The 25,009-nt window shown below is 44.0% G+C and overlaps 1 protein-coding gene across 5 annotated transcripts in view; it reads left to right on the top strand.

The window, feature by feature from the left end:
- Positions 1-25,009, top strand: part of SLC39A11 (solute carrier family 39 member 11) — a 641,085-nt gene that overhangs the window by 65,835 nt on the left and 550,241 nt on the right. For 3 of the 5 annotated variants that reach the window (XM_073560111.1, XM_073560102.1, XM_073560120.1), the window contains exon 3: positions 23,983-24,021. The exons of the other annotated variants lie outside the window; for them this stretch is intronic. In XM_073560111.1, the coding sequence (XP_073416212.1) occupies positions 23,983-24,021 (39 nt within the window). The remainder of the gene's footprint in view (positions 1-23,982; positions 24,022-25,009) is intronic. 5 annotated transcript variants of the gene reach the window in all.

The following is a 25,009-nucleotide window of genomic DNA, read 5'->3' as shown; positions in this document are numbered from 1 at the left end:
GTCAAAAAACATGCAGACACAACTTTTTTGTCCGTTGTTTTTTTTTTTAAACTGATCTCTGCTGCACCCGTTTTTTAACACTGAAGTCTATGGACAGTGGATCCATTAAATAGTTATCAATTTTTCTTTCATTTGAATAGGATCCATTTTTTTTACTTGCTGGATCTGTTTCAGATGGAAGACAACTGATGGCTATTCAACGGATCCGTCGTACATAAACTTCAATGTTAAAGTAATAAAAAAAGGATCCCACTGAAGTTATTTTTTTTAAGACACAAAGAAATTGTTTCTTCATAACATTTTGCCAGTGGATTGCTACTGGATCCATTCTAACGAATTACTCGATATGTGAACATGTCCTAAGTGGTAAGAGGCTGTTTTCCCCTGTTACTGGGGCTTCTATGGATACCCCAGTTACAGTGGTAGAAAATAAACCATAAAAAATGTTCCCCTATGATCTTTAAGACCTTGTGAGGGACAAACTATGCAAATTATAACAACACGTATAAAACATTTGCTAAAGTTAAAAAAAATTGTAAAAATTTTGAAAAATTCATTTTTTTTCCAATTAAATACATTTTATTACATATAATAAGCGTAATAGAAATCCACTTGATCTGGAGAATTAATTTGTTACTTGGTGTGAAACAGTAAAAAAAAACCTCGTGTATAAGCTGACACCCCGCCCCCCCCAATTTTGCCACAAAAAACTAGGAAAACTTATTGACTCGCGTATAAGCCTAGGGTGGAAAATGCAGCAGCTACTGGTAAATTAAAAAAAAAAAAAAATAGATACTAATAAAAGTAAAATTGATTGAGACATCAGTAGGTTAAATGTTTTTGAATATCCATATTGAATCAGGAGCCCCATATAATGCTCCATACAGTTCAGGATGGCCCCATATGCTGCTGCTGCAAATAAAAAAAAAATGACATACCTCTCGTCGCTGGGGGCCCAGGGCCGGTGTCCTGAGCAGGCGGGCACAGGTGCCGGTATCATAGTTGGCTCAGGACCCCGGCACTGGCGATATTTACCCATCCCCGCTCCGTCGCTGCGCGTCGCTCTGTCTGCTGGGTCCTCTGTGACGTTCAGGCAGAGGGCGCAGTGCGCATTAACTATGTCACTGCGCCCTCTGACTTGAACATCACAGACAGAGGACTCGGAGGACAGAGCGGCCGCAGCGATGGACCGGGGACAGGTGAATATAGCATATACTTTCCCCCTCCTGGCGCAGTCTCTGCAGCTCCCCTGCTTCTCCCGGTCTCAGGCTCCTTCCTAAAGCGGTCACGTGGTACCGCTCAATAAAGTAATGAATATGCGCATATTCATGACTTTAATGAGCGGTACCACGTGACCGCTGAAGGAAGGAGATAAGACCGTGGGAGAAGCAGGGGGCCTGCAGAGACTGCGCCAGGGGGGTAAGTATGACCTGACACCCCTGCTCCCCCTCCCCCGCCGACCCCCTTGGCGTATATGACTCGCGTATAGGCCGAGAGGGGGACTTTCATCCCCAAAAAATGGGCTGAAAATCTCGGCTTCTACTCAAGTATATACGATACATATAGTCTCGCATAAAACAAATCCTTGTACTGCCACATCAGTTAACAAATGAAAAAAAGTGACGGCTGCTGAAAAGTGGTGAGAGGAAAAAAATGCCTCAGCTCTAAGAGGTTCATTTATATATAATTTTGAAGTGGAATATTATTTGTATAGTTTTATTGATTTTTAGGAGTCAAAGTCAACATGCATAACTGCCAGAAACCAGATTATTTCCACTCCATTCCCAGTTGAACGGCCGCTACCAGCGTTTTACCTTCATTGCCAGTGTTCATTTTCCGGCGGAGTAATCCCACTGATTGGCTACCTACCGTCTCCAGAGTTAGATTTAGTTTTATTATCATCTATTTATAAAGCCGCCATTTCTGTTCTCGGCGCAGCTGGCATGAAAATCCTGCAAACCCGAACATTTCTTCCCACATCTATAAATACTGATTTCTCCTTGGCTGCTGCAGGGACAAAAACTTTAAGCTTTTCTCTCTTGTGCCTCTTCTTATGTTGGATGTCTCTTCTCTGTTTATCTGACTGTTAGCAGCATTGTATATGGGGCTTCTTACACTTGGATGAATAGGCTGTGTGCCCACGATGGGTTTTTTATGCATTTGTGCCGTGTTTTTGCCGCAGTGGAAACGCTTTAAAAACGCATCCCATGCAATCCTATGGGATTCCGCAGTTGCTGTGCTCATGCTGCAGATTTTTCCGCTGCGGAATCGCATAGCGGTAAAATTCGCATCATGTTCATTATTTCTGTGGAATTGCGACGATTCCGCCGCCATAGGATTGCATTGAAACACTCACTTTACACATGTGGCTATGCCCACCATGAGTGAAGTGAGCACTTCATGTGCGGATGGTACCCAGGGTCATTCGCGCAATGCATCCCTGGGAACGGAAGTTGCCGGCAGCGCCATGAGGGCCGGGAGGATTCCGGGGACCGACGGAGGGTAAGTGTTATGGATGGGTCACCGAGGATGATAGCAGGCCCAGGCTAAGCCACAGAAAACCAGAGAGGTTGGTAACTAAGCGGATTCCAGACCCCTAATCCTGTCCACACAACTAGCAGTAGCCGTGGAGCGTACCTACGATGATCCTAGATGCCTCGACACAGCCGGAGAGCTAACAGCCTAAAGCAAGAAAGGGGAAATCTAAACTGCCCTGGAGCAGACCCCAAAGGAATAGATAGCCCCCAAACATATATTGTCGGTGAGACAAGATGAAAACACAAACGCAGGCAGAAAAATAGACTGAGCAAACGATGGGGCCCACACTGACTAGACAGGACAGGAAAGGAAAGACACTGTTTGCAATCACGCAAAAAACCCTGCAAAAGTCCAACACGTCTGATGCACAAAAAACACTGAAGTCGCACGACTTCGCCCTCACTATATCAGCACTCTGGTATATTCTGAAAGCAAAGCAAAAAGAGACCAATATAACAGCGGACAAAACAAACAGGCACAAGCAGTATCATATGGGCGGTGATTCAGCACAGCCCCAGCCGGAGCTGGCTGACCCGCACAAAGCAGAGATAGACAAAAACTGATCAAATGTAAACAGAGTAGCAAATGAACCACTTAGCTGAACATGCAGGGACAGAGCAAGAGACCTCAGACCTCAGGAGGCACAGGAAGAAAATCACCAGCAGGGATAGAGGGAGTCGGCTGTCTTAAATCCCAATCTGAAACCCCAGATCTCCAATCGTCTTCCTCAATATCAGCTGACAAGCCTCTGTCATTCAGATCAGCTCCACTACCTCCAGTAACCACCAGAGGGAGCCCAGAAAGAGAACTCGCAACCCCTCTGTCGATATGACCAGCTCCTCTACCTTCAGTAATCACCAGAGGGAAGCTAGAGAGAGAATTCACAACAGGTAAGTATATTTCTATTTTTATTTTTATTTTTTTAACAGGAATATGGTACCCAGGGCATGGAAGAGAGTCTCTGATGACGTAACAGTTCTATATTTTACTATTGATGCTGCATAAGCAGCATCAAAAATAAAAAGTTGGTCACACTTGTCAAGCACTAAGGTTGGTCACACTTGTCAAGCAATCAATCACTTTTCCAAGCGATGCTTAAAATCGCTTGGAAAAGCGCAAGCATTCTGCAAGCTAAAAACACTTGCAAAACGCTTGTGTTTTGCGGGAAAATGCATGCGAATTCCGCATGCCTTTTACCCCGGCGGGGAGTTGCGGAAATGCGGACAATTCCACAGCATTTCTGCAACTTGGGCACATAGCCATACAGTAAAGTTTAGATACAGGTGGGGCATACAAGTTGCCAGATAGTCAGTCAGCTAGTTACAATTATTGGGAAGTCATAGAAAGGAATATATTCAGAATTGAGAGTCCTCAGTGGTTGATACCTTTTAATGGCTAACTGAAAAGATGATAACACATTGCAAGCTTTCGAGACTACTCAGGTCTCTTCTTCAGGCTAGACTAATACTAAATCTGAAGAGTCACATATTTATGCACAATACAACACAGAAAAAATGCAATGGATAAGACAAGTGACGTGAAGCAGAACTATCAATATGGGAGATTTAGATAAGAAACAAAATGTCGCTGTCCATTTGTGCAAGGAATCTGTAACTCATTATTTGTAAGAGTAGGGATAATCAGAAATTAAGCCTAAAATATTGACAATCTGTTACTTTATGTAATGTCTTGGCGCATGTGGTAGAGATCATCTGCACAACACATCTGTGGACAATCAGTGGCAGATGGTGAAGAACTTAAAGTACGATATAGGATTGGGACACTTACTGGTTACAGTGGAGGTTTTCTGACCTTCCATTCTACATCCATAGGCATTAACATAGAGTTTGGCCCTTCTGCAGATATAATGGCTCCCTCTCTTCTGGGCAGATGTTCTAAAAGATTTTAGAGGCATCTGTGAGAATTTTTGCCCCCTTCATCCAGAAGAGCATTTGTGAGGTCAGACACTGATGTTGGGGAGAGGCCGTGATCAAAATATCTGTTCCTTCTACTTCTCAATAATCTCACTCACAGGTGATGGGGAATATTTAGGAGGGTAGAGTTTATCATGAACAAACTTGTTACACAGGTGGCCCCTATTAGAGGGCCACACTGGTATTAGGGAGCTCTGCCCCACCAGACACTCTTACATACACCAAGAGTAATGGGGCTGGAAGAAAAATGTGAATTCAAAGCGTAAGATACATGTTCTGAAACCTTTCTCCATCTGATATATAAAGCTCAATGTGTGTATGTGTGTGTGTGTGTGTGTATGTCCGGGATTGGCATCCGCACCGTCGCAGCTACAAAATTTGGCACAGTCACACGTCTGGACCCCGAGAGCGTCCTAGACTATGTTGAGAGGCGAAATTTTAACCCCGCGCGTTCCAATTCACCAAACAATTTTTCCCCTATCTACATAATGGGGAAAAAGTGTGTGCGTATCAAGCCCCACCCCTCATTATGATGTCATAATGCCCCTATCTTCATAATGGGGAAAAAGTTTGTGCGTATCAAGCCCCGCCTCTCATTTTGATGTCATAATGGTTGTATGGCGACGATTCATCATAGGTTGCAAGCCCCGCCGCTCATTATGATGTCATAATGGTTGACTATGGAATGGAGGATGTGTGATGGGTATATGGGCACTGGACTATGGGATGGAGGATATGTATGATGGGTATATGGGCACGGGACTATGGGATGGCGGATATGTATGATGGGTATATGGGCATGGAACTATGGGATGGAGGATGTGTGATGGGTATATGGGCACTGGACTATGGGATGGTGGATATGTATGATGGGTATATGGGCACGGGACTATGGGATGGAGGATGTGTGATGGGTATATGGGCACTCTACTATGGGATGGAGGATATGTATGATGGGTATATGGGCACTCGACTATGGGATGGAGGATATGTATGATGGGTATATGGGCACGGGACTATGGGATGGAGGATATGTATTATGGGTATATGGGCATGGGACTATGGGACGGAGGATAATTATAATTTGTTATAACTAACCACAGTTAGTTACTATGCCCGGGCAGCGCCGGGCTCTTCAGCTAGTATATTATATATGTGAATATATGTGAATACAGTGGAGAAGTAAAATTTAAAACATGCTAATTTCCTAAGTTTTCCTCTTCCTGCGACAATTTTTAGATGCCTATAATTTAATATATAAAGCTCAAGTGTGTGTGCGTGTATGTGTGTGTGTATGTCCGGGATTGGCATGCGCACCGTCGAGTGCCCATATACCCATCACACTTCCTCCATCCCATAGTCCCATGCCCATATACCCATGGGATGGAGGATGTGTGATGGGTATATGGGCACTGGACTATGGGATGGAGGATATGTATGATAGGTATATGGGCACAGGCCAATGGGATCGTGGATATGTATGATGGGTATATATGGGCACGGGACTATGGGATGGAGGATAATTATAATTTGCTATAACTAACCACAGTTAGTTACTGTGCCCGGGCAGTGCCGGCCTCTTCAGCTAGTATAAGCATATAGCTGAAGAGACCGGCGTTGCCCGGGCATAGTAACTAACTCTGGTTAGTTATAACAAATTATAATGATTATCTCCATCCCTTAGTCCCGTGCCCATATGCCTACGATACATATCCTCCATCCCATAGTCCCGTGCCCGTATACCCATCCTACATATCCTCCATCCCATTGTCCAGTGCACATATACACATCACACATCCTCCATCCCATAGTCCCGTGCCCATATACCCATCATACATATCCTCTATCCCATAGTTCCGGGCTCATATCCATCATACATCCTCTATTTCATAGTCCAGTGCCTATATACCCCTCACACATCCTCTATCCCATAGTCCAGTGCCCAGATACCCATCAGGATTGAGAGTCCTCAGTAGTTGATACCTTTTAATGGCTAACTGAAAAGATGGTAATACATTGCAAGCTTTCGAGACTACTCAGGTCTCTTCATCAGGCTAGACTAATACAAAATCTGAAGTCACATATTTATGCACAATACAGCCTAGAAAAAATGCAATAGATAAGACAAGTGACGTGAAGCAGAACTATCAATATGGGAGAGGGAGAAACATAAATATAAACATTGGACCAGTTCATAGATAAGGAGTCCGGATGTTTTATGGTCCTCTGATTGGGGTCTAGTTCTGTGTTGCCCTGCAAGGTTTTAAAAGGAAATTCCTTAATTGATGTAAAAAGACATAAATCCATGCGACACATTCATTCCAGCACTGAGAGTGTCAAAGTTCGTCATAAATTTGTACTCCCAAACTCGTCTCTCTCTCTGAGATGTGAAGTTACCTTTCAATACCAGTAATTTCATATCCATGCTGCTGTGATCAGGGATACAGAAATGTTTTGCCACAGGTAGATCCATTCTTTTTTTCTCTTATTGTGTGACGATGAGCATTCATCCTTGTTCTAAGCTTTTGCCCTGTCTCCCCCACATACAGACCCCCAGTTGGACATTTAGTACAAATAATTAAGTACACCACATTAGATGTAATGCAGGTGAAAGTACCTGGGATCTTGTAGTCCTGATGTGAGTTGGGGATCTTTATCTTGTCCGTGGTCATTATAAATGGACAGGTTTTACATTTTTTCTGGTTGCAAGGAAAGGTTCCTGCAGCTGTTGGAGAGGACAGGGAGCTTCTGACAATGATGCTTCTTAAATTTGGGGGCTGCCTAAAACACAGCAGTGGGGGGTCTGGAAAAATTGATTTTAATCGGGCATCTTTTTGTAGTAAAGGTTGTAATTTCCGTGCAGCTCCCCTTAGCACCTCCAGATTTGGGTTGTAGGTGACTACTAGAGGCACTCGGTTATTTTCTTCTTTAGCTTTGTAATGTAGCAGGTGATTCCTTGACAATCTGGTGGCTCTTGTAATTTGGTTTTCAATTGTTCTTGGATGGTAACCCTGATTCAAAAAGGTTTTTTTGAGGCGACCAAGGTGTTTGTCTCTATCCATGGGGTTGGAACATATACGATTGTATCTGATGGCTTGGCTATAGATAATAGAGTTCTTTATGTGTTTTGGATGGAAACTGTCCCATTTAAGGTATGTTGGACGGTCGATTGGCTTCTGATGCAGGGATGTCTCTATTTCATTGTTTTTTAGCTTAATGATGGTGTCCAAAAAATTAATCTCGGTACTGGAGTAGTTGAGTGTTAAATTGATGGTGGGATGAAATTGATTAAACTGTTCGTGGAACGTCTTTAGCTGTTGCTCAGACTCCGTCCAGATGATTAAAATATCATCAATGAAGCGGTAGTAGGCCAGGGGCCTGATGGGGCATGAGGACAAAAAATCGCTTTCAAGCTTGGCCATGAAAAGATTTGCATACTGTGGAGCCATTTTACTTCCCATAGCTGTGCCAGTCTCCTGTAGATAGATCCTGTTGTCAAATTCAAAGTAATTGTGGGTGAGGATGAATTTTATAAGTTTCACCACGGCATCAGCATCAGTCCCTGTGTTTTCCATGAAGAATTTGCAGGCATGTAAACCATCTTGGTGTGGGATATTAGAGTACAAAGATTCCACATCCATGGTGGCCAGGATGGTTCCTTCTGGTAGAGGACCTATTGCTGCTAGTTTATTCAATAGGTCAGTTGTGTCCTGAATGTAGCTGGATGTATCCTTCACCAGTGGTTTAAGAATACCCTCTACCCATCCAGATACCTGCTCAGTGAGGGTGCCCACACATGAAATAATTGGTCTTCCTGGATTTCCAGATTTGTGGATTTTGGGAAGCATGTAGAATGTCCCTATTCTTGGAGTCTCTGGTATCAGGTCATCGCCAGCTCTTATGGACTGGTCAGGCAGACAAGAAACCAACTTGTTTAGTTCCTTGTAATAGTCCTGTGTAGGACTCGACTCCAATTTTCTATAGTAGCATGTGTCCATAAGTTGCCTGTTTGCTTCCTTCATGTAGTCTGACGTATTCATCATGACTATTGCACCTCCCTTGTCAGCAGGTTTAATGATGATTTCTTTGTTGGTTTTTAAAGACTGTATGGCCTTTCTCTCCTGGGCACTGATGTTGGATGCTTGTCTCCTGTTAGTGTCTATGATTGTGGATTTTATCAAATGTCTGAAGGAGTCTATATATTTATCCAAATGAGGGTTGCGTCCAGGTGGAGGTGTCCAGTCTGACCTTTTCCTAGTTGTTACGATCCCTTTTCCTTCGGTCTGAGTGTTTTCTGAATCTTCTGTATCATTGAAATATTCCCTCAGGCGCAGTCTCCTGAAATACTGTTCCATATCACTGCAGAGTTCAGTTTTATCTAGGGCCTTAGTGGGGCAAAATGAGAGTCCTCTAGAAAGCACGGCCAGTTCCACTTTGTTGGGTTTATAATCTGAGAGATTGATGACACAGTTAGATGCTTTTGTGTCTGGAATGGAGTGGTTGTCCAAGTTGTCAGGTTTTGGATTTGTTTTGTATCTGTTTGTATAGAGTCCTGAATTGAGACGCAGTCTGTGTAGTTTCTTTTCCTTGTTATGAACCAGAAAGGTCCGTAGTTTGTTGTAGTATTGTTGTAATTTTTGCTCTGTGCTTTCTGTAAGTGTTTTCCTCAGAGTTTCAAATTGCCCCTGGACTTTACTCCTTATGCTGTAGCAGACATGTAAAAGGTGGTTCCTTAGTCTCTCAGAAGTCCTGTGACAAAGGTTTTGTGCATAATGGGTATTGTAGGTATGAAGAATTGGGTTTGTAATCCAGAGTCCTTTGGGAATTAGATTCTCCTTTTTGCATTTAGATAAGAAAAAAATGTCGCTGTCCATTTGTGCACGTTTCTTCAGAAGTGGTTTTAGTTCCATAAAGATGCGGTACATTCTGGTATCCTCCATTTTGATACAGGAAAGATGTATATCTTTGTACCGTGTTCGCCAGTAGATAGAAAAATATTCAGGATTGAGAGTCCTCAGTAGTTGATACCTTTTAATGGCTAACTGAAAAGATGGTAATACATTGCAAGCTTTCGAGACTACTCAGGTCTCTTCATCAGGCTAGACTAATACAAAATCTGAAGTCACATATTTATGCACAATACAGCCTAGAAAAAATGCAATAGATAAGACAAGTGACGTGAAGCAGAACTATCAATATGGGAGAGGGAGAAACATAAATATAAACATTGGACCAGTTCATAGATAAGGAGTCTGGATGTTTTATGGTCCTCTGATTGGGGTCTAGTTCTGTGTTGCCCTGCAAGGTTTTAAAAGGAAATTCCTTAATTGATGTAAAAAGACATAAATCCATGCGACACATTCATTCCAGCACTGAGAGTGTCAAAGTTCGTCATAAATTTGTACTCCCAAACTCGTCTCTCTCTCTGAGATGTGAAGTTACCTTTCAATACCAGTAATTTCATATCCATGCTGCTGTGATCAGGGATACAGAAATGTTTTGCCACAGGTAGATCCATTCTTTTTTCTCTTATTGTGTGACGATGAGCATTCATCCTTGTTCTAAGCTTTTGCCCTGTCTCCCCCACATACAGACCCCCAGTTGGACATTTAGTACAAATAATTAAGTACACCACATTAGATGTAATGCAGGTGAAAGTACCTGGGATCTTGTAGTCCTGATGTGAGTTGGGGATCTTTATCTTGTCCGTGGTCATTATAAATGGACAGGTTTTACATTTTTTCTGGTTGCAAGGAAAGGTTCCTGCAGCTGTTGGAGAGGACAGGGAGCTTCTGACAATGATGCTTCTTAAATTTGGGGGCTGCCTAAAACACAGCAGTGGGGGGTCTGGAAAAATGGATTTTAATCGGGCATCTTTTTGTAGTAAAGGTTGTAATTTCCGTGCAGCTCCCCTTAGCACCTCCAGATTTGGGTTGCAGGTGACTACTAGAGGCACTCGGTTATTTTCTTCTTTAGCTTTGTAATGTAGCAGGTGATTCCTTGACAATCTGGTGGCTCTTGTAATTTGGTTTTCAATTGTTCTTGGATGGTAACCCTGATTCAAAAAGGTTTTTTTGAGGCGACCAAGGTGTTTGTCTCTATCCATGATTAATTTTTTGGACACCATCATTAAGCTAAAAAACAATGAAATAGAGACATCCCTGTATCAGAAGCCAATCGACCGTCCAACATACCTTAAATGGGACAGTTTCCATCCAAAACACATAAAGAACTCTATTATCTATAGCCAAGCCATCAGATACAATCGTATATGTTCCAACCCCATGGATAGAGACAAACACCTTGGTCGCCTCAAAAAAACCTTTTTGAATCAGGGTTACCTTCCAAGAACAATTGAAAACCAAATTACAAGAGCCACCAGATTGTCAAGGAATCACCTGCTACATTACAAAGCTAAAGAAGAAAATAACCGAGTGCCTCTAGTAGTCACCTACAACCCAAATCTGGAGGTGCTAAGGGGAGCTGCACGGAAATTACAACCTTTACTACAAAAAGATGCCCGATTAAAATCCATTTTTCCAGACCCCCCACTGCTGTGTTTTAGGCAGCCCCCAAATTTAAGAAGCATCATTGTCAGAAGCTCCCTGTCCTCTCCAACAGCTGCAGGAACCTTTCCTTGCAACCAGAAAAAATGTAAAACCTGTCCATTTATAATGACCACGGACAAGATAAAGATCCCCAACTCACATCAGGACTACAAGATCCCAGGTACTTTCACCTGCATTACATCTAATGTGGTGTACTTAATTATTTGTACTAAATGTCCAACTGGGGGTCTGTATGTGGGGGAGACAGGGCAAAAGCTTAGAACAAGGATGAATGCTCATCGTCACACAATAAGAGAAAAAAGAATGGATCTACCTGTGGCAAAACATTTCTGTATCCCTGATCACAGCAGCATGGATATGAAATTACTGGTATTGAAAGGTAACTTCACATCTCAGAGAGAGAGACGAGTTTGGGAGTACAAATTTATGACGAACTTTGACACTCTCAGTGCTGGAATGAATGTGTCGCATGGATATATGTCTTTTTACATCAATTAAGGAATTTCCTTTTAAAACCTTGCAGGGCAACACAGAACTAGACCCCAATCAGAGGACCATAAAACATCCAGACTCCTTATCTATGAACTGGTCCAATGTTTATATTTATGTTTCTCCCTCTCCCATATTGATAGTTCTGCTTCACGTCACTTGTCTTATCTATTGCATTTTTTCTAGGCTGTATTGTGCATAAATATGTGACTTCAGATTTTGTATTAGTCTAGCCTGATGAAGAGACCTGAGTAGTCTCGAAAGCTTGCAATGTATTACCATCTTTTCAGTTAGCCATTAAAAGGTATCAACTACTGAGGACTCTCAATCCTGAATATTTTTCTATCTACTGGCTAACACGGTACAAAGATATACATCTTTCCTGTATCATATACCCATCACACATTTTCCATCCCATAGCCCCGTGCCCATATATCCATCATACATATCATCCGTCCCATTCCCATATATCCATCATACACATCCTCCATCCTATAGTCCCGTGCCTATATACCCATCACACATCCTCCATCACAGCCGGGTGGCGCTGAGCTGGGAGTTCCTGGAGATGTGCTGTTATATGTGACCTGGCAGTGCGGCTCTGTGTGTGGCCGCTGATGATGTGATTTTCTACGCCGGTAACAATAGAGCACGGCAGTAATAGAGGAGGGGGTGATTCATTTCTGTCATGTGCTCTCTGCTCCTTTCTGGGGGGCAGACAATGACTGAGAGCTTATGTTCCCGGGGATGCTAGATTTCTCCCACCATGTCAGTATCTGCTGAGGTGTTGTGGATCCGGAAAACTGTTGCTGATAGCAACCAATCACAGCTCTCTTTCATCTTTTAAACAGCTCTGGTGAATTGAAAGATGCTTAGTGATTGGTTGCTATGGGCAACACAGGCAGTGTAACCTCTTGTGGGCAAGAAGATGTGCCTATGAAATAGATATATCTAATATATTAGATATTTTATTTATATACAGGGTGGGACATTTATATGGATACATCAAAATAAAATGGGAATGTTTTGTGATATCAACTTCCTGTTTGTGGCACATTAGTATATGAGAGGGGGAAAACTTTTCAAGATGGGTGGTGACCATGGCAGCCATTTTGAAGTCGGCCATTTTGGATCCAACTTTATTTTTTCTAATGGGAAGAGGGTCATGTGACACATCAAACTTATTGAGAATTTTACAAGAAAAACAATGGTGTGCTTGGTTTTAACATAACTTTATTCTTTCACTAGGAATAGGCCCGATGCTATTGCATCGGGAGTGCGGTGAAATGAACTTCTGCCGTCAGGCGCCTCAGCCAATGAGCGGTGCCGCGCGGCTTTGGCGGGGGATTTGAATCCCCCGCCCTGCCGGCTGAGCCAATGAGCGGTGCCGCGTGGGATTTGAATGCATGCATGGCCCTCTCACCCCCCTATCCTGGTATGCATGGTCCCCTCACCCCCTATCCTGGTATGCATGGTCCTCTCACCCCCCTATCCTGGTATGCATGGTCCTCTCACTCCCCCATCCTGGTATGCATGGTCCTCTTACCCCCTATCCTGGTATGCATGGTCCTCTCACCCCTCCTATCCTGGTATGCATGGTCCTCTCACCCCCCCCATCCTGCTATGCATGGTCCTCTCACCCCCCCCATCCTGCTATGCATGGTCCTCTCACCCCCCTATCCCGGTATGCATGGTCCTCTCACCCCTCCTATCCTGGTATGCATGGTCCTCTCACCCCCCCATCCTGCTATGCATGGTCCTCTCACCCCCCCATCCTGCTATGCATGGTCCTCTCACCCCCCTATCCTGGTATGCATGGTCCCCTCACCCCCTATCCTGGTATGCATTGTCCTATCACCCACCTATCCTGGTATGCATGGTCCTCTCACCCCCCCATCCTGGTATGCATGGTCCTCTTACCCCCTATCCTGGTATGCATGGCCCTCTCACCCCCCTGTCCTGGTATGCATGGTCCTCTCACCCCTCCTATCCTGGTATGCATGGTCCTCTCACCCCCCCCATCCTGGTATGCATGGTCCTCTCACCCCCCTATCCCGGTATGCATGGTCCTCTCACCCCTCCTATCCTGGTATGCATGGTCCTCTCACCCCCCCCATCCTGCTATGCATGGTCCTCTCACCCCCCCATCCTGCTATGCATGGTCCTCTCACCCCTCTCTCCTGGTATGCATGGTCCCCAAACCCCCCTGTCCTGGTATGCATGGTCTTCTCACCCCCCCTATCCTTTTATGCATAGTCCCCTCACCCCCCTATCCTGCTATGCATGGTCCCCTCACCCCCCTATCCTGGTATGCATGGTCATCTCACCCCCCTATCCTGATATGCATGGTCCTGTCACCCCTCTCTCCTGGTATGCATGGTCCCCGAACCCCCCTGTCCTGGTATGCATGGGCTTCTTACCCCCCCTATCCTTTTATGCATAGTCCCCTCACCCCCCAATCCTGCTATGCATGGTCCCCTCACCCCCCCTATCCTGGTATGCAAGCTACCCCTCACCCCTCTATCCTGGTATGCATGGTCCTGTCACCCCTCTCTCCTGGTATGCATGGTCTTCTCACCCCCCCTATCCTTTTATGCATAGTCCCCTCACCCCCCTATCCTGGTATGCATGGTCCCCTCACCCCCTATCCTGGTATGCATGGTCCTCTCACCCCCCTATCCTGGTATGCATGGTCCTCTCACCCCCCCATCGTGGTATGCATGGTCCTCTTACCCCCTATCCTGGTATGCATGGCCCTCTCACCCCCCTATCCTGGTATGCATGGTCCTCTCACCCCCCTATCCTGGTATGCATGGTCCTCTCACCCCCCTATCCTGCTATGCATGGTCCTCTCACCCCCCTATCCTGGTATGCATGGTCCCCGAACCTCCCTATCCTGGTATGCATGGTCTTCTCACCCCCCCTATCCTTTTATGCATAGTCCCCTCACCCCCCAATCCTGCTATGCATGGTCCCCTCACCCCCCAATCCTGGTATGCAAGCTACCCCTCACCCCCCTATCCTTGTATGCATGGTCCTCTCACCCCCAATCCTGATATGCATGGTCCTCTCACCCCCACCAATCCTGATATGCATGGGCCCTCTCACCCCCCTATCCTGGTATGCATGGTCCCCTCATCCCCTATCCTGGTATGCATGCATGCTCACTCCCCTATCCTAATATGTATGGTTCTCTCACCCCTATTAAACTGCACACATACAAAAAAAAACAAAAAACATTTATACTCACCTTTTTTCCCTGTGCTCCAGCCCTGTCACGTTCTGCTGGAGGCCGGGGGAGGAGTGTGGGGGGGGAGGAGTGTGGCGCCGGAGTACACGCATGCCAGTGCCGCGCTGTCCGGCGCCATATTGCTGAAGGCACACTGCAAATGTGTCTTCAGTAAAATGGCGCCGGATAGCGCTATGCGCATGCGCGATTCCGACAAGGCACTCCTGCCCTGGTCTCCTTTGAGAAGAGAAGTGCCGCGGCAACGCTTCTCATGGTCAGTTAAGTATGTAAGCCTCTGCCTCGCGGGCTGAGTAAATGAGTGGTGCAGCGTGGGATTTGAATCCCCCACCAAGCCTTAGCTCAGGGGTGGCTCAGCCAATGAGCGGAGCCGCGCGGCTTGGCTGGGGATTCAAATCCCGCGCGGCAATGATCATTGACTCAGCCGGCGGGGCGGTGGATTTGAATCCCGCGCTGCTCATTGAATCCCAGCTGCCATATCGGAATACCCATAACTTGGGTGTTACAATATGGCGGTGCCGTTTTTGTCACAGCTTCCGGCTGCGGTGGATTGTGGGATAGTGACACAATCGCAGGAAGCTGTAACAGAGCCGATTGTCAATTATGTATTAGATGACTTACTTACAAGTTTATGATGACTTATAAAATGTGTTCAAAGTGCTGCCCACTGTGTTGGATTGTCAATGCAAACCTCTTCTCTCACTCTTGACACACTATATATATTTTAGATTAGATATTTATTATACGGGACTTTGTGTGCGGAGTGAATGTGCCTATGTGGAGTGGGCGTGGCTTGATACACACACACCTACATAAATACATACTCATTTTTATATATAGATCTTGTCCTCCGTGCGTGAAATTACGCCACAAGTTGTTTTTTTTTTCAAATATCTTTATTTATCTCCAAAAAGTTTTAATTGCTGTACAAGTATGCATGCAAAAATGTGGCCAAACCGCGTGTATTTGCTGCCAAGAGATGCAGAAACCTTACAGAAATGTCTGCAAACAAACACTCACCGTGTGCACATACCCTACTGCTTAACAATAACATCATTTTTCAACATGTGCATGATCTTTCAAGTTTACTTGTACCTTACGTGCTGTGTAAAGAACGCAACCAGTAAAACAACAATTATTATTTATTTATATAGCACCATTGGTTCCATGGTGCTGTACATGAGAAGGAGGTTACATACAAATTACAGATATCACTTATAGTAGCCATACTAACAGTGACAGACTGATATAGAGGGGAGAGAGGACCATGCCCTTTCGGGCTTACATTCTACAGGATGGTGGGGAATAAATTTGAAAAATAATAATTTAAAGATGGATAAATACATTTGAGCAGTCCTTTTAGCTTCTGGGTGACAGTTTAAGGATAGCAGACCACCTTCATTTTTCCTTGTTTTGTTCCCTGCTTCAGAGTTAGTTCATTGCTCCTGCACTGATCTATTGACCTTGTGTATGACCGCAGCAGTTCACGATCCGAGAAAGTTATTTGTTTGCTTCATCAACTGGCTTTCTTCTTACTCTATGACATGTTTTGCTGCATATTGAATTTTACATCCTCTGTGTCTGTATCCAGTAAGTCTTACCATCAATTTTTGCCTAGGGGGTCAGAGTGATTCATGCAAATTTACAACAATGTGATACCGCCTCTCGCTCCTCTATTTTCAGTATCTAGCGTCTCCTTGCAATCCATTGACCGTTAAATACACCTCTTTTGCTTGGCTGGCTCTGTCGGCCTGCGTGACATGCATACTAAGACCAATGACGTACATTAGGATGTTAAACAGATGGTATTTCACGCAAAATGTATGTACAATCTGGTGACTGGGGGATCTATTCTGTGACTGCTGGATCCAGATCCTGACCCAGGAGAGTTATCCTTTTAGATGCCACGGTAATGCTGACTGCGGCATCTACAGTAAGTGGTTTACAGAGGGAAGTTGCCTGACCATCAGCATCACCAGAAACCCCCATAGGCTTATTTCACATAGTTCTTTGTTCTAAAAAGTCTAGAATCTGTAGGCATTTTTGTTTCTTTTATTTTTTTTCATACTAGCACATTTTTTTCCCTTTTAGAGAAACATATGGGAAAATGCTGAAAAAATCGTCATGCTGGCAAGTACCCATAAAATGCATCAAAAGTGTGGACGAAAAGGCAGACTTTTTTTTTTTTTTTTTTAACATTTTTGTTATATAAGCTTAAAACCATCTCTGGATACAAATTTATTTTTACTTTGAATAAAAAAACATGCAGCAACTAGTTGGCAGTAAAAAAATGCCACAAAAAATAAATCACAGCATTTCAGCTGTATTCACTCCCTGACACGTTGATTGACAGCTTACTCCACAGCGTTGGCCAACAGTGCAGGCTGTGACGCCCACGGTGACACTAACCGCTCCGTGCACCACCCCGGTGATTGGAAGTGAGCGATTGCATGGAGGATAGAAGGTCATTATGAACCTGTAGCCGCTCTTCCAGTAAGGCAGCTAGACTTTAACCATATAACTACAGGTAATTTGCGTTTCTAGACATGACCGATTCCCGCTAAACTGCACACCACGCATATCATTCACATGAACAGACCTAGTTCACCAAAAAAGTTGGTTCTTTTTCCAAAATGTCTGCACTGTAGATAATACGTGCGTGTCATAAGTATGGGGTTTATGCCATTTACTAATATACTTCTGCATCGGGATGTGACCTGCACTAATGACGTTGCATCTGCACAAATCTGCCGGGACGCATGCAAGATCAGCATGCATCGTGGACCTGAACTGTTCTACCTGTAAATTGTGCAAAAGTGAGCAATGTCAGACAATGTGGCCTGTAATGTGCCCCTTGATCTTTAGTTTTGGTCAGAGTTCCCGGAAGGTCTTCATCCTGTGGGTGGTCGTCCCTGGACAACATTTCCTGTGTGGGCGCTTGACCGAAGTGTTCTGACTAACTGCTTCTTTCAGTAGCATGGCCAGCTTCCTTCTATCGCTGACAATGTTATACATAAAGATGGAGGCTGGCTTAGCTTTAGGAATGCTCAGTCATCCACCCCCTTCAGAGACAGAACTGATGAAGTGGGAGCACAGGAATCATTGTCCTGTGTTGAACACAACAAACAGAAAAAGGACCAACCAAGACTCCAGATTGGGGCATATTTCAGACCTGCAAAGCACTTTTAGGGTTGCATGCAGTAGTGATGTGGCTCCCTTCTGATCTTCCGTCCTTTACGTTGTTGCTGTGACTTATTCATTTTTCTTCTGAGACGCTGATAGACTCATATTACTTGTTTTAATCTTTGCTTTACTTTCAATATTCGGTGCTTTGACCAGCTGTAGTTTAATTTTTCCGTTACTAAGTGGGTTAATTCCATTTATACAAAAAACACCCACAGATAAGGGGGTATCACTGAGAGGGATGACTTGTCTGCAAGCCTAACACAGAAGATGCCGCATGTCTCCAGAGATCTGAAGTCCACGTTGTTCTGATAGAAAGTGACAAGGCCAAGCAGAGAGTTACTGACAGAACAATAATCCTTCTGACGCCAGTGACTAATGCTATATGTGACACCCCAGTTTATGAGCTGGAGTGTGACGGGGACCGTTCCAGTAACCCCCATGAAGCTAATGGTTTACCAGACTGATATTTATACATCGAAAATTCCAGATTTAGGCTGAAGCACAGAGAATGGGGGATTAGATTTGCAATCAGTCCAGGATTTAGTTGGATATTTTACTATTTTAGCAATATTCAGATTTGACCAATGCTTTACTATGTTCTTACTAAATCCCAACGTTTATTTTGCAGCTTAGGATATTGGCATAATGGTTCACAGCAATTGTAAAATACTGGGTTTTTTTGTTTATATTTTTTAGCCTGGACATTGATGCTGTTTATTTGTGCTTTTCTAGACAGTATTAGTGACTTTACATATTTGTTTTTGGACCATCACTTTTCTCCATCACCCACGGTCAATTTCAAATTGTATGGTGGCTGAATTTGGTTTTAGTGCTTTTGTTGCTACTATACTGCTCAACATTGAAATTTTAGCACCATGAGGGAGATGTCGTTTAGTAATGGAAATCACAGTATGGATAGATGCATTACTGATCTGCAAATGGTGAAAAAAATGGAAAAGACATTTTTCAAACATCTGGAGTATGAGCGTGATGTGCAGAAATCCCTGCACTTACAACCTCGTCTGCTGTCACTGAGGTTATTAATGGTTGTCTGAAGAAAGTTCTGCCATGCTGAATGCTGGCAGCTCCCGCAATTTCCGATCGGTGTTGTCCCTGATGTGCTCGATGGGAGACAAGTTCAGAGACGCTGCAGGCAATGGAAGCACTTTTATGCCACACAGGCTTCTCACAGCACAAGTAACATCCAACCTGGTGTTGTCATGTAGAACAGACTGCTCCTGAGACACTGGAGAAATGTTCACGCCACTGGTTCCACCACCAAATCAATGTAACACTGAACGGTTAGTGACCTAGAATTAAGATAAGAAGAATCCAGCTACCGCACATCATGCCACCAAGCACCATAATCCCGGGAGTAGGACCGGTGTGATGTTCCCTCATGGAGGCCTTTTCATGGAATTGCCTATGTGGTCTTCAAACCAATATCCGGCTATCATTGAATTCGAGGCTGAACAGGACAGATTTCCATTTCAGCGTCCATCTTTGCTCTGCTCTGCACCATGACAAGCTTTGAGAGCGGTAGCATGAGGTGAGTACAGCTGTGGCTGGATGTCTGGCTCGTAGCCTAATGTCATGCAAGCGCCTTCTGATGGTTTGTGTAGACGCTGATTGATGCGGTAGGCTTGGTATGTGATGTACAATTTCACTTCCAGTACAGAATAGATCACTACACGCCATTCTTCTAATTTGACGATCCAATCCTGCAGAGGTTCTCCTTCGTGTACCTTTTGCTGTCATTCCAGTTAATCACTGTTCTCCCATCTACTGAGACACACAATTTTGAACAGTGCTGACATATCGGCATTTGCCCGTAGCGATCTGCGAGAGTTACAAATCAAGGCCTTTCAGTTCAAGGATTTTGTCCCTATCAAAAGTGGTGATAACTGGCACGTTGATCAACAGTGGGTATCTCACAATCATCTAACAACACTTGATGTGTTTTTTGTGGCTTCATGTGTCTAAAAACAATTTGCTCACAGTCTGGCATTTATGCCCATCTCACGTGCCACAGATTGGAGCTGGGTGCTTGACAATTTGATCATTTGCAGATCTTAGCGACACCTGCTACTACCTACATGAAGGATGATTTTTAAGCTGACATAAAAGCCATTGTTCTGTAACGTATCGTCCTTTGTAAGCAAGACATCATCTTATACAGTTGTGGCCAAAAGTATTGACACCCCTGCAATTCTTTCAGATAATACTCAGTTTCTTCCTGAAAATGATTGCAAACACAAATTCTTTGGTATTATTATCTTCATTTAATTTGTCTTAAATGAAAAAACACAAAAAGAATTGTCCTAAAGCCCAATTGGATATAATTCCACACCAAACATAAAAAGAGGGTGGACAAAAGTATTGGCACTGTTCGAAAAATCATGTGATGCTTCTCTAATTTGTGTAATTAACAGCACCTGTAACTTACCTGTGGCACCTAACAGGTGTTGGCAATAACTAAATCACACTTGCAGCCAGTTGACATGGATTAAAGTTGACTCAACCTCTGCCCTGTGTCCTTGTGTGTACCACATTGAGCATGGAGAAAATAAAGAAGACCAAAGAACTGTCTGAGGACTTGAGAAACGAAATTGTGAGGAAGCATGAGCAATCTCAAGGCTACAAGTCCATCTCCAAAGACCTGAATGTTCCTGTGTCTACCATGCGCAGTGTCATCAAGAAGTTTAAAGCCCATGGCACTGTGGCTAACCTCCCTAGATGTGGACGGAAAAGAAAAATTGACAAGAGATTTCAACGCAAGATTGTGTGGATGTTGGATAAAGAACCTCGACTAACAACCAAATAAGTTCAAGCTGCCCTGCAGTCCGAGGGTACAACAGTGTCAACCCGTACTATCCGTCGGCGTCTGAATGAAAAGGGACTGTATGGTAGGAGACCCAGGAAGACCCCACTTCTTACCCCGAGACATAAAAAAGCCAGGCTGGAGTTTGCCAAAACTTACCTGAAAAACCCTAAAACGTTTTGGAAGAATGTTTTCTGGTCAGATGAGACAAAAGTAGAGCTTTTGGGCAAAGGCATCAACATAGAGTTTACAGGAGAAAAAAAGAGGCATTCAAAGAAAAGAACACGGTCCCTACAGTCAAACATGGCGGAGGTTCCCTGATGTTTTGGGGTTGCTTTGCTGCCTCTGGCACTGGACTGCTTGACCGTGTGCATGGCATTATGAAGTCTGAAGACAACCAACAAATTTTGCAGCATAATGTAGGGCCCAGTGTGAGAAAGCTGGGTCTCCCTCAGAGGTCATGGGTCTTCCAGCAGGACAATGACCCAAAACACACTTCAAAAAGCACTAGAAAATGGTTTGAGAGAAAGCACTGGAGACTTCTATGGTGGCCAGCAATGAGTCCAGACCTGAATCCCATAGAACACCTGTGGAGAGATCTAAAAATTGGCAGTTTGGAGACGGTACCCTTCAAATATCAGGGACCTGGAGCAGTTTGCCAAAGAAGAATGGTCTAAAATTCCAGCAGAGCATTGTAAGAAACTCATTGATGGTTACCGGAAGCGGTTGGTCACAGTTATTTTGGCTAAAGGTTGTGCAACCAAGTATTAGGCTGAGGGTGCCAATACTTTTGTCTGGCCCATTTTTGGAGTTTTGTGTGAAATGACCAATGTTTTGCTTTTTGCTTCATTCTCTTTTGTGTTTTTTCATTTAAGACAAATTAAATGAAGATAATAATACCAAAGAATTTGTGTTTGCAATCATTTTCAGGAAGAAACTGAGTATTATCTGACAGAATTGGGTGGATCAAGGAAATGCTGTAGATATAGTATATCTTGACTTCAGCAAAGCATTTGACAAAGTCTCTCATACAATCCTTATTGAAAAAATGACTAAGTATGGAATGGACAAGGCAACTGTTAGGTGGATTCATAACTGGCTTAGTGATCGGACCCAAAGAGTGGTCGTAAATGGCTGCACATCCAGTTGGAAGAATGTCTCAAGTGGGGTACCACAGGGCTCTGTCCTGGGCCCTGTATTGTTCAACATCTTTATCAACGATTTAGATGAAGGAATTGAGGGTAAACTGATTAAATTTGCTGATGACACAAAGCTAGGAGGGATAGCTAATACTAGAGAAGAGAGAGAGAGGATTCAAAAAGATTTAAATAAACTGGAGAAGTGGGCAGCAACTAACAGAATGGTTTTTAACAGGGAGAAATGCAAAGTACTACATCTGGGCAATAAAAATGAAAAAAGCATATATAGAATGGGAGGAATAGGGCTAAGTGACAGCACATGTGAAAAAGACTTGGGTATACTAATAGATCACAGACTGAATATGAGTCAACAGTGTGATGCAGCAGCAAAAAAGGCAAATGCAATTCTAGGATGTATTAACAGAAGCATACAGTCTAGATCACGTGAAGTAATTATTTCCCTCTACTCCTCTTTGGTCAGACCTCATCTGGAATATTGTGTCCAATTTTGGGCACCACATTTTAAAAAAGACATCAACAAACTGGAGCAAGTTCAGAAAAGAGCGACCAGAATGGTGACCGGTCTGCAAACCCTGTCTTATGAGGAAAGGTTGCAGGATTTGGGAATGTTTAGTTTGCAAAAGAGAAGACTGAGAGGAGACTTAATAGCTGTCTACAAATATCTAAAGGGCTGTCACATTGTAGAAGGATCAACTTTATTCTCATTTGCACAAGGAAAGACTAGAAGCAATGGGATGAAGCTGAATGGGAGGAAACACAGATTAGATATTAGAAAAAACTTTTTGACAGTTAGAGTGATCAATGAGTGGAACAGGTTGCCACGAGAAGTGGTGAGTTCTCCTTCAATGGAAGTCTTCAAACAGAGGCTGGACAGACATCTAACTGGGATGATTTAGCGAATCCTGCTTTGAGCAGGGGGTTGGACCAGATGGCCCAGGAGGTCCCTTCCAACTCTACGATTCTATGATTCTAGAATTGCAGGGGTGTCAATATTTTGGCCACAACGGTACAATAGATCAATGCTCACAGGATAACATATTAACCATCATTGTGTGCTTGGAAATGCGGTTTTGCTGTCTAAACAGGCTATAAAACCACCACCGAGTGGCTTTCATGGAGCTGATCGGCATTGGTTTAATGGCTGCCATGGTGCAGTGTAAACCAAGTATAGGGCTGCTCTCCTGTGAAATTATGATAAAATCCTCTTCCAGGAGTTAACATCTGCATCAGTATTTCTATCATGCCTGGCTGCTATTGTGTTAGTCATGTCCCTCTGTTGTACGCTTACAAAGTTATTTTCAGAGCTCCCTTAAAAAAGGATTGAGAGAGCCTTGCACACATGCCATCTCTGCGTACCATGAAGGGGAACTACTGAGATGCGCATCTTTCATACACCTTTAAAGGTAAAATGTGAGGCGATCAAACCTACTTATAGATTGCTCAAAAAAAGTCATAGCTGTATGCCTTATCTTTTATCACTTTATGTAAATGAGTTCTTCCAGTCTATGGGAGTACACTGTGTGGAATATAACGCTGCCTCCTCACTTCATTATCCTATCTTCTCCCACATCGTCACTCTGTCCCTATGAGGTCAAGTGCGTGTTCGGAAATCCCACGCCTGAGCCTTCCGACTGCCGCCGCTCCTCTTCAGTGTTTCGGCCATCTATGGTCATTGGCTTCACGTTGCTTCTGCAGAGGTGCCAGTGAGGTCACAGATACTTCCACTCCCAGTGATCTCCAGAGCACAGAAATGGTGCACACCCAACTTCCTTCCTCACTCCCTGCAGAGTAAGAATGTCATTTGTGGTGCCCCAGTTTAATAAAATCACTTGGCGAAAACACCAGTGAGTTGTTAGCGCAGAAGCTAAGCTACTATTGGTGAACCGTTATCAGTGGTCCTAAAACTGGCTGCTCCTTCACCATGAGCTTCTTAGGATGCTCTGTTGCCAGACAGGTGATGGAACCAAAGTGCAAATCTTGTGTTATATTGTAAATTTGTCATTACTTTACTAACATTATTTTTGTGTTTTGCCCATAGAGACGTATCCTAGATGGAAGTTTGGGCTTTGCGGCAGGGGTGAGTTATTTCATATATGTCCTCGTATGCTCTTTTTCATGTGTCCCCCCCCCCCCCCCATTCCCTCCCACCCACAGTAAAGAAAGAAAATCGTTACTTGATGAAGCCCTGGGCTTCTTTCTGTCTTGGACATGTAACAGAACAGTCCATCCTTTTGTATTCTGGATTTCACTGCAGGCGCCCCATTTAGCACACACGGGTAACCATTGTTCTCTCATTTTACATTATCTCCACTGTCACTGAGCTGTCGTTACTGGAGAATAGGAAGGCATGATACATCGCTGAGGTTTTGTGAACGGGGCGCAAGAGATTGTAGCATCATTTCACTCAGATTTTGCAGATTCTTTTGATTACAGATCTTCGTTGCTCATCGTGAATTATTATTATTATTCATTTATAAAGCACCGTAGGTTCCATAGTGTTGTACATGAGAAGGGGTTACATATAAATTACAGATATCACTTACAGTAAACAAACTAACAATCACAGACTGATATAGAGGGGAGAGAGGACCCTGCCCTTGCAGGCTTACATTCTACAGGATGGTGGGGAAGGAGACAGCAGGTTGGGGGGTTGCAGCAGCTCCAGTGATGGTGAGGCGGTAGCTCCAGTAGTGGTGAGGGGGAAGCGGGGATCATTGCAGGCTGTAGGCTTTCCTGAAGAGGTGGGTTTTCAGGTTCTGTCTGAAGGATCCGAGTGTGGTTGATAGCCGGACGTGTTGGGGCAAGGAATTCCAGAGGATGAGGGCTATTCGGGAGTAGTCTTGGAGGCGGTTGGGTGAGGAGCGAATAAGTGTGGAAGAGAGAAGGAGGTCTTGGGAGGATCGGAGATTACGTGAGGGAAGATATCGCGAGATTATTTCAGAGATATATTGAGGAGACAGGTTATAGATGGCCTTGTAGGTCAGTATTAGTAATTTGAATTGGATATGCTGAGGGAGTGGGAGCCAGTGAAGGATTTGCAGAGGAATAGTGAGCAGAGAGATGAA

This window comes from Dendrobates tinctorius, unplaced genomic scaffold (genome assembly GCF_039654945.1).
Source record: "Dendrobates tinctorius isolate UK_male_01 unplaced genomic scaffold, ASM3965494v1 ptg000014l, whole genome shotgun sequence".
In the NCBI taxonomy this organism is placed as follows: Eukaryota; Metazoa; Chordata; class Amphibia; order Anura; family Dendrobatidae; genus Dendrobates; species Dendrobates tinctorius.
Note: the sequence above shows the minus strand (reverse complement) of the source record. Positions and strands in the feature narration are given on the sequence as shown.